Source organism: Bombina bombina, chromosome 1, assembly GCF_027579735.1.
Source record: "Bombina bombina isolate aBomBom1 chromosome 1, aBomBom1.pri, whole genome shotgun sequence".
NCBI lineage: Eukaryota > Metazoa > Chordata > Amphibia > Anura > Bombinatoridae > Bombina > Bombina bombina.
Window position 1 is genome coordinate 1,129,114,990 of NC_069499.1, and position 11,259 is coordinate 1,129,126,248.

Genomic DNA, 11,259 nt, shown 5'->3' on the forward strand with positions numbered 1-11,259 from the left:
TATATATTATAGTGTACTCTTAGTGCTGGTTGATATATAATATGGTGCACTCTTAGTTCTGGTTAATATATATTATGGTACACTCAGTGCTGGTTTATATATATTAGGGTGCACTCTTAGTGCTGGTTGATACTATACAGTGTCAACAGGAAAAAAAAAGGAAAGAAATGTGCTGCAAAAAAGACTTTATTGAAGAGTAATTAGCAAGAAAATACACCCTATACATGTATATAGTAAACAAGCAAATAGCATATTACTGATAATACTTTTTTAAAAAGACATATGTTGAACAGATGTTTCCATGGTGACACACAGATTTATACTTTTAGCTTCTCTTCTGTTTCGTTCACCTTGTGTGACACAATTTTGCCATTCACAACCTCCTCCACTATGGTTGTAACTTTCCTGGTTTTGTTTGGCTCTAAAAGATGAGAGAAAGTGTAAAATGGACAATATCACCCAGATTTGCCAATAACAACTGGATACTTTGTAAACATATTCTTATAAGCTGGACTGTTCTTGAGCTATATAACATCATCATTACATGGACAAGAAGGCTAATTTGTTTCACAATGCACTGCTTTGCCTCTCAGCTAGCCTAAAATAGTTTATTATCTCATTATCATACATTTAAATCAGAGACCCATTTAGAAATAAAAATAGAACCACTAGGGCTGGCAACATTTAGGGCTAGATTAAGTGTGACCCTAACAGTTGTGCGTAAGAGAAAAGTTTTTTTTGCGGCTCTTTGAGTGCACCAGAAGTAACTTGCGAATGCGTTCACTTGAGCGCAATTTAATTTAACGTGAGTTGGGTTAATGCCACTTCAGAACTCTGGTTAACTGTTACGCTCAACTAAAAAGTTGCACAAAACACATCAAAAATACATTTAAAAGCACAGCTAAACTCATAATAACACTAATAAAAATGATTTAAGAAAATATTGCAATAAAAAGTTATGAAGGCTCAAAGATATGAGGTCTCAGGCATTTGGGTAAAAAAGGGTATGCAAATGGCTTTAACATAGAGAGATACATACAAATACATGTCTAAAGATATATATGTATGTGTGTATATATATATATATATATATATATATATATATATGATTATATGTGTGCACATATGTATTTATGTATTTATATGTGTATATATGTATTTACAGACATATATACAAGTATTAACACATAAATACACATGTATACACATAAAGACAAAAATATAAGTGCATTGGAGCCCTTTGTAGTCAAGTTGCTGAAAACATGAAAAATCACAATTTTAGCTGTTTAAATATCGACAAAATAAGTGTAAAGTTTTAGTGTCTATAAAACAATGGGAGCTGCAATGTTGTAACTTAGGCTACTTTCTCTGCTGTGGCCAATAAGGGGCTGTTATAAATAGGTCACTAATGTGTGCAGCCAATGGCTGTGTGGAATATAACAGTTTCCTGCACTTCCACTTCTAACAGGAACTGGAATGCTCACAATTTCAGAATGGAATACAGGAAAAGGGGACAAAATAAGTAAATATATATATTACAGTATCTATAATATTTTTTTAATAATTATTATTATATTTTATTATTTTATATTTAATATTTCAAGAACGCACTTTTAGATGACTAATTCTTCATCTGTGCTAACCAGACAAGGCGTAAGGCCTAAAGCATGAAACACAAATTACATTACGCATATTTTACAATCCTATGTTCTTCACATAGAAAAAAATATTTTTATTATTAAATAAATATATACAGTATATATATATATATATATATATATATATATATTTGATAATGCAAAACGCGAATTGCGTATATAGTGATGTTTAGTGCGGGCAAACTATCCATTGAAAGTACAGGGAGTGCTAAAGAGATGTAGGCCGCACTAAACATTGTCTGGTAATTCTGACTGTGCTCTAATCTCGGTGCAGTCCCGTGTTATTGATAGCACATCATGGGTAATAGTGGGTCATAGTAAGGAAGGATTAGTAATGCAAAAATGAAAGGGATAGTAAACCCCAATATTTTCTTTTATGATTCAGGTAGAACAAACAATTTTAAACAACTTTTTAATTTAATTCTATTATAAAATTTTCTTCATTCTCTTGTTATCCATTGCTGAAGGGACAGCATTGCACTACTGACAGGAAGCTGAAAATATCTATTTAGCCAATCACAAGAGACAAATATGTGCAGGCGCCAATTAGCAGCAGCTCCCACTAGTGTATATGTGCGTATTCATTTTTTAACAAGGGATATTAAGCACATTGGAAAATAGAAGTGAATTTAAAAGTGTCTTAAAATGACATGTTCTATCTGAATCATGCAAGTTTCATTTTGACTTTCCTTACCTTTTAAGTAACTCTATAATAGAACTAAATAATAACTCCTATAATATTATTTATTTTTAATCTGGAATGTAGTTGAAGTCTTCTTGACATTCATTGCTGATTTACAAAAGAAGGATGCCTATATACAGTTATACAGTGTGTGTGTGTGTATATATATATATAAAAGAGAGCGAAAGAGAAGTGGGGGAGTAATCCGTCACAATGATGACTATCTTTTTAATATGTGATTCCTATATAACTAATAGCATTTTACCAGGTAAACCTAACGACCATCTGTACACTTATTATCAGCTATTCAAACGTACCTTTTACAGGGACTGGAATTTGTTTATGTTGCCATCTACAAAAATAAATTATGATATTGCCATTAGATTGGTTATCAAATGTAACAGATTATATTTCATCCAAACCTCTAGTTTTTACATATATACTTACGCCTCTCCATCAAGCAGTCGTCTGTAGGTCTCGATCTCCATTTCTAGACGTGCCTTAATGTCCAAAAGGACTTTGTATTCACCATTCTGTCGCTCCATGTCACTTCGGACCTGACTCAGCTGTTCCTCTACATTTCCTACATATCCCTGAAGCTGCGCTAGCTGAGAATTGTAACAGCACTCAGTTTCTGCCAGGGAGCACTCAAGAGACTTTTTCTGTTTAAAAAAAAAGAAAGAAAGGAAAATGTCTAGGTAAGTGTAACATATTTTTTTAAATTGACAGGCTAATACACATTATTCATTTAGGTGACAATTACAATTATTTCTATACTCACTTTACAATTCTATTTGTAATATATAGTGACTGAGAAACTGGCAAGATATTGACAGAGATACTACTGAATTATTATTTTGATTGACTAATTATTATTAAAATTATAGTATTACAAAACATTACTTAATTCATGTTAATCACATATATTTGTTCTTACTTATAATTATACTGCTAGTAGATTATGTCTATGTGTTTTAATGAATTTAGACATAGAAGACATTTAATATAACTGCATGCTCTATTATGTTACCAAAGCAACTTGGGCCTGAAGATCGATTTCTAATTCCTGAAGAGTTCGTCTTAAATCTGTCAGCTGGGTTTTATGGCACTCAACCAATTCACTGCTGTGTGTGATTTCCTTTTTCAGTTCTGCACTCTAAATGGATGAAAATTAAGGGAAATTAATATTATTTGCGCTGTAGTTTGGAAAATGAATCCACCCATCTAAGTAGGGAGCAGGTTAAGGTCAAAATATTACAAATAATATTACTAAATCACCTTTTCATTAAACCACTCTGCTGCTTTCTGTCTGTTCTGCTCAGAAAGTTCTTCATATTGAGCTCTCATGTCATTTAGCAATTTGCTTAAATCAATTCCAGGGGCAGCATCCATTTCCACGTTAATTTCTCCCTTTTGTCCCCTCAGGGCCTTCATTTCCTGAGAAGATGAGAAAAAGGGAAAAAAATAATTATACCATTCTAAACAGGACACATAAAAGGTCAGAATTTATTAAGAAGTCCATAACATATTTTAAAATCAATGAGCTGGAAGATATCTTTCAATGTTACAATATAGGCTAGTATCTTTAAAATGAGAAATTACCCAAATTGTGATTCTTCTTTGTGAGAAGACACTAACAGCCTAAGATGCTTTTATTGCTAAAAATAATTAACAAATTCACAACTTATAAAACTTCTTTAGAGAAAAGCAATTGGATTTTATAAATATTAGGAATAATTTGTTAAACAACACACCTCCTCGTGATTCTTCTTCAGACATGTAATCTCATCTTTCAGGCTTTCAAGCTGAGATGCCAGGTTGGATTTAGCAAAGCTCAACTCATCCAGTAATCTGCGTAGACCATTAATATCTGATTCCACACTCTGGTGAAGGCACAATTCATTCTCATACCTGTAACACAGAGATATGGAATATGAATGTACCTCACTCACTTTTGCCAATCCTGAAAAATTTTACACAATCACATTTTGTTTTATTTTTTCATCTTGCAAATATGAGGCAAAATGTTCAACATTTTCTCCTCATATCAACTGTATAAAAGGAGTTTGTATATAGAATTTTTTTTAGAAGCAGTGGCTCATCTGCTCCCAGCATTTGTCAATTTATGTAAATGATCTAAGAAAAGTTTGACTGCTTCTGACCAAGTAAACCATTCTTAAAACCCTTATCTACATCAGTACTTACTTGATTCTGAAGTCTTCTGCAGCCAACTTGGCATTATCAATCTGTAGCACAACTCTAGCATTTTCAACAGTTTCAGCTTGGATCTGAGAAGATATATATGTTAAGATGTTGAAGACAGATTAATCTACATGCTTTCCACTAAAAGCACTGGGTATGTTCAGACATATTCAGTTCTTTCAAGAGACAACTTGGTCCACCTCATTTATATGCATGACAGGCTAGTGTTATCACAGGTATTATTACATTTCACGTTTTATTAATTCCACTCGACTCTATCAGAAATTTATACCAGGTGTTCTGTGACAGCAAACCATCTTTACTTCCTTCTATTATTTTGTATTTTAAATATCTCCAAATTTAAATAAAAGGACATTTAAATGTGGTGATACAATGCAATATAATATATAACTAAATGAAACAATTGTTGCAATGAAACTTATTTAATGATAACCAGAGCCTATCACAGTGATACAGACACAAGGAAATAAAGCCTTATTCACCCATATTGCATCTTGTCCCCTGATTTGCCTACTCTCTGTAAAATGTTTGGCATAATTTAATTTGCAGTATTTGTATGTAGTTTTGATTTGGCTGCAGGGGAGGACATTAATAACTTAATATTATCATGTGTAGATAAATTAGATTTTATCTTTTTTTGTCATGTTCTTTTAAAGAAATAAACAATTATCTATATAATGCTCATAAGCACAGTTAATGATTTACAGAAACTAATGTAGTGAATTCCAGCAGAAACATAACAAGAGAGAGGGGCATTTACCTAGGAAGGAACTTTGCTCAGTGGTCTGTTCTGTGTGATAGTGCTCACCCATGAACAACTTAAAGGGATGTAACTGCACCCTTAATGGTTGAGGCCCATAAAGACCAGCATGTACGTCTAGAACTGTTGTATGTAAGTCATTTGCTCAGAGGATAATTGCTAGTAGTAAGGGCTGTCTTTTTGGTTGGAATTAGACTATATATATTACACAACCATTCTCCACTCAGAAAGACATATTTGGCAAACAAAGGCAGCATACTGGATGCAAAATGTCCTGCATAAGGTATATATTGATGTTTGCATACAATTCTACAAATGCTGATAAAGTCTACTCTTCAGTTTACTAATTCTGATGTTTTTAAAATAAAGTTTACAGCCTGTCATGTGATTGATATGGCTTATACATTATGGGAGGTGTTGTAGGTTTTGACTTAAATAAATAAAATAGTCTTCTCACCTTCCTCTTGAGTTCTTCAATTATTTGATAGTACTTGCTGTAATCACGGGGTACAGTGGTTGCCTGGTGTTTTATGTACCATTCCTTGATTTTTGACTCTAGATCAGCATTGGCGTCTTCCAAGGCTCTTACTTTGTCCAAGTATGAGGCTAGTCGGAAGTTAAGGTTCTGCATTGTCTCTTTCTCCCCCCACTGAAGCAGACCATCATTTGCACTGAGGTTACTAGCTCCAATATGTTCAGATCCCTTTGCAAAGTCTGCTGCTATTCCACTCACTCTAACACTGCCGCAGACAGATGTTCTAATAGATCCACTATTCCAATGGCAAGACATGGTTACAAATGGTGTCTACAACCTCTTCAATTTCAAGGAATTCCTGATATTTAGTGCAGCTATCAAGGTGTACCGCAGAAGGATATATTTATATGTGAATTTGTAATGGGTGTAGTAGTCTCTTTTTACCAATCTTGTAATAAAACAGCTTGTTAAGCCTTAAATTATGTGCAAAAAATCATTAATTGTGGTTGTATGCTGATCTGAAAAACACACCCATGCTAATGAGAGAATCATGTTATTGAAAAATTCTGTCATATTTTTATGTGTATATTTGGCCTATTGACACAGAACATATTTTTTTGTTTGTCATAATGCAGATAATCAGCCAGTCATCCAAATAATTAGTGTGTTAAATTTTATATGACATACTTATAGAGGTAGATTTAGCCCTATAGATTTTAAATTAGTTCAATTTTTGAGAGAGTAATTATATTCTTGTAGTTACGTAGGCTGCTATTCTTGTTGCTTTTTAAATGTATGTACTTTAAAAAATTAATATTAATACATTTCAAAAATAATCATAACAGAATTTGAAAGCTTATATTGTGTTTATTGCAATACATTTTTTTCTGTTTTTATTGCCTGGCATTTTTAAACTTGTATTTCTATTAGATAAGTGGAAGCAAATTTTTATTTTATTTTATGAAAGGTTGGTCACTAATGATGGGTGATGGCATTGGTGAAGGACCTCATTATGTTAAGCTTAAGATTATGGGGCCTATTTATCAAAGCGTCAACTCAAAATACGCTGGAATTCCGCGTTGTAATTGTTGCAAGATTGATATGCCGTAGTTATCAAAGCATCAAGATCGGCAATTTTGTCGAAATTTGCGATGTAAAATACGATCCTGCAATTTTTAATCCGACACAGATCAATGCAAGTTGAAAACCATGGTATTCGATTGGAATCATGTTCATTCACCCACCTAATCGACACTATTTGAAGCTCTCACAAAGTTATAAAAAATTCTACAGTTTTTCTTGTGTCTTTTCCGACTCAGTTTACCTAGTTTTCAATCCACCACCCTTGAGGTCACGGATGCCATAGAACTCAATGGGAGTCTGAAAACACAGAAAGCTTATGTTCGATGATGCAAGAGAATGAAGTATATTACATAATTAAAGTAAATTAGAAACTTTATTAAAATTGTATACCCTTTTTCAAACAAACAATATTATTGCTCCACATTTGGTGCACTAGTAGATATAGGGATAAAAATGAAAAATACATTACTACTTATGGATTATGCTACAACTTTGTCTCTCATTACAAAGTAAGGAGACAATATTCCTACATATTTAGTGCAAAGTTTTGCCCCAAACTTGTTGCACTAATAGATATAGAGACAAAAATGAAATAAATACACAACATAATATAGCTAACTTCCTTTTTTTATTTTTTGGAAAAATCTATGTGCACCATGTTTAAGCCATGTAATACAGGTCCCACTCTCCACTTTGTGATATATTTGACTCAACACTTTTCGCACCAATTATGACGCAAACTCCTAAACAACCCACACACTAGTGAATTTTTCCACCACTTTCGATTGGAATATGCATAATCATATGATTTATGACATCAGCCAATCTGATTCAAATACACATTATAAACTATCACTGACGAATCAAATTGCTTGATACTTGTAAGTACCATTTGTTACATTGTGCATTATACTTTGAAAGTTTGTAAATGTGAAATTAGTATTAAAAAAAAAAATTGATGCTGACATTAGGACACAACGTGTAATATTTTAGACAAGGATTTTAAAATTTGAATTAATGTTTGATTCAATAGAATCTTAAGTTGATAGCTCAAAGGGATAGCCCACCTAACTTTAAACTGTCATGATTCAGATACAGCAGAAATTAAAATCACCTCTTTACTGGCATGCTATTTTCAGTGAATTTCTTATATGCCAGTCCATGTGAAGGGGTGATTTTTAAAAATAGATTGCAATCAGGAGGGGTTAGGCAGGTGAAGAGAGAAACCTTGCCCAGCTCTTCAAGGGACAGGACACCCCAAAATATTCTTTCATGATTTGGATAGAACATACAATTTTAAACAACGTTCCAATTTACTTCTATTATGAAATTTGCTTCATTCTCTTGTTATCCTTTTCTGAAGGAACAACATTGCACTATTGGCAGCTAGTTGAGCACATCTATTTAGCCAATCACAAGAGACAAATGTGTGCAGGCACCAATTAGCAGCTAGCTCCCACTAGTGTAGGATATGTGCGTATTCTTTTCCAACGAGGGATACGAAGAGAACAAAGCACATTTGAAAAAAGAAGTGAATTTAAAAAAGTGTTTTAAAATGACATGCTCTTTCTGAATCATGCAACTTAAATTTTTACTTTCCTATCCCTTTAAAATATCCATTGATGGCAAATAAATACATATGATACTCTGATTACATGTTATATTCACAATTATTGCTGCACAGAATAATAATACATTTAAAATATATACATATAGTGGTATAAATAAACACAGAGATATGACAGACAACATTGTTTAGAACAAAAAAAAAATAGATACATGTTAATATGTTTGCAAAAGATTTCTGACATAACACATACACACACACACACACATATATATATATATATATATATATATATATATATATATATATATATATATATATATATACAAGTATGTGCAAGGATATATGTACAAATTCTATCATTAATGATAATTTAAAAAAATAAATAAAAAATATGACTCCTAGAAATACACATACACATTAATTTCCGTGAAAGTATCATATAACAAATAAATATAAAAAAAACTTTCTATGAGATATTGAGGTCTATTTATCAAGCCGTCAACTGTGCTGCATTTGACGGCACCAATCCGCTCGCCTGACATCGCCTAACATCGCAGCCGTGGACCTGAATACGCTCTCCATATTTAACAAAAAAGCTGTCAAAAAGCCGCGCACCAAGTATGGGGCGATGAGCAGTGGACTGTTGTTAACTAAACAGTCATCGATCTCACTGCTATTCGGCTTTTTCACAGCTTTATTTATATACTGTCATTAAACACTACCACTATACTAAACTGTTTAACCCCTATCCCGCCCAGTGACGTGCAGTGAGGTCAGAGGCAGGTGAGGCACTGGCTAGGATATGCCTTCATTCCTTAGATATCCTTTGTTGAAGAAATAGCAATGTACATGGGTGAGCCAATCACATGAGGTATCTATTGTGCAGCCACCAATCAGCATCTACTGAGCATATTTAGATATGATTTTCATTTAAGGATATCAAGAGAATGAAGGAAATTAGATATTAGATTATAAATTGGACAGAGGGGGTGGGAGAGACAGGGAGAGAGAGATAGTCAGAGAGACAGGGGGGGGAGAGAGACAAAGAGACAGAGGGGAGAGAGAGAGAGAGAGAGAGAGAGAGACAGAGGGTAGAGAGACAGAGAAAGAGACCATGGGGGAGAATGAGACACGTAAGGAGAGAGACTGAGGGGGTGGGAGAGACAGGGAGAGAGAGATGGATAGAGAGAGAGAGGGAGAGAAAGAGAGAGAGAAGAGAGAGACACACAGAGGGGGAGAGAGAAAGAGAGACACAGAGGGGAGGGAGAGAGACAGAGGGGGAGGGAGAAAGGGAGAGACAGAGGGGGAGGGAGAAAGGGAGAGGCAGAGGGGGAGGGAGAAAGGGAGAGACAGAGGGGGAGGGAGAGAGAGAGAAGACAGAGGGGAGAGAGAGAGACAGAGGAGAGAGAGACAGAGGGGGAGAGAGAGAGACAGATGGGAGAGAGAGAGAGAGACAGACAGAGGGGGATGGAGAAGGGGAGAGACAGAAGGGAGAGAGAGAGAGACAGAGGGGGGGAGACAGAGGGGAGAGAGAGACAGAGGGGGAGGGATATAGAGACAGAGGGGGAGGGAGAGAGAGAGAAGACAGAGGGGAGAGAGAGAGAGAGACAGAGGAGAGAGAGACAGAGGGGGAGAGAGAGAGAGACAGATGGGAGAGAGAGAGACAGACAGAGGGGGATGGAGAAGGGGAGAGACAGAAGGGAGAGAGAGAGAGACAGAGGGGGGGAGACAGAGGGGAGAGAGAGACAGAGGGGGAGGGATAAAGAGACAGAGGGGGAGGGAGAGAGAGACAGAGGGGAGAGAGAGATACAGAGGGGAGAGAGAGAGAGAGATACAGAGGGGAGAGAGAGAGAGATACAGAGGGGGGAGAGAGAGAGAGAGACAGAGGAGAGAGAGAGAGAGACAGAGGGGAGAGAGAGAGAGACAGAGGGGAGAGAGAGAGAGAGAGAGAGACAGAGGGGAGAAAGAGAGAGACAGAGGGGAGAAAGAGAGAGACAGAGGGGAGAGAGAGAGAGAGAGAGAGAGAGAGAGAGAGAGAGAGAGAGAGAGAGAGAGAGAGAGAAAGACAGGGGGGAAGAGAGAGAGAGACAGGGGGGAGAGAGAGAGAGAGAGAGAGAGAGAGACAGAGGGGAGAGAGAGAGACAGAGGGGAGAGAGAGAGACAGAGGGGAGAGAGAGAGAGAGACAGAGGGGAGAGAGAGAGACAGAGGGGAGAGACAGAGGGGAGAGAGAGAGAGACAGAGGGGAGAGAGAGACAGGGGAGAGAGAGAGAGAGACAGAGGGGAGAGAGAGAGAAGAGAGAGAGGCAGAGAGAGAAGAGAAGAGAGAGACAGAGAGAGAACAGAAGAGAGAGACAGAGAGAGAAGAGAGAGAGACAGAGAGAGAAGAGAGAGAGAGAGAGAGAGAGAGAGGGGGGGGGGGAGAGAAAGAGAGACAGAGGGGAGAGAGAGAGACAGAGGGGGGAGAGAGAAAGAGAGACAGAGGGGAGAGAGAAAGAGAGACAGAGGGGAGAGAGAGAGACAGAGGGGAGAGAGAGAGACAGAGGGGAGAGAGAGAGACACAGAGGGGAGAGAGAGAGACACAGAGGGGAGGGAGAGAGACAGAGGGGAGGGAGAGAGACAGAGGGGAGGAAGAGAGACAGAGGGGAGGGAGAGAGACAGAGGGGAGGGAGAGAGACATAGGGGAGAGAGAGACAGAGGGGAGAGAGAGACAGAGGGGAGAGGAGAGAGAGGGGGGAGAGGGGAGAGAGAGAGACAGAGGGGAGAGAGAGAGAGACAGAGGGGAGAGAGAGAGACAGAGGGGAGGGAGA

General features: G+C 36.7%; 1 protein-coding gene across 1 annotated transcript; it reads right to left on the reverse strand.

The window, feature by feature from the left end:
* Nucleotides 1-317: 317 nt before the first annotated feature.
* On the reverse strand, nucleotides 318-6,113 carry LOC128641512 (keratin, type I cytoskeletal 17-like). Its single transcript, XM_053694102.1, has 8 exons — nucleotides 5,781-6,113; nucleotides 4,546-4,628; nucleotides 4,095-4,251; nucleotides 3,619-3,777; nucleotides 3,371-3,496; nucleotides 2,788-3,002; nucleotides 2,658-2,692; nucleotides 318-421 (listed from the first exon to the last, which is right to left on the reverse strand). Exons 1-8 carry the CDS (start codon nucleotides 6,111-6,113, stop codon nucleotides 318-320), a joined length of 1,212 nt encoding a protein of 403 aa, XP_053550077.1.
* Between the last annotated feature and the right edge of the window lie 5,146 nt (nucleotides 6,114-11,259).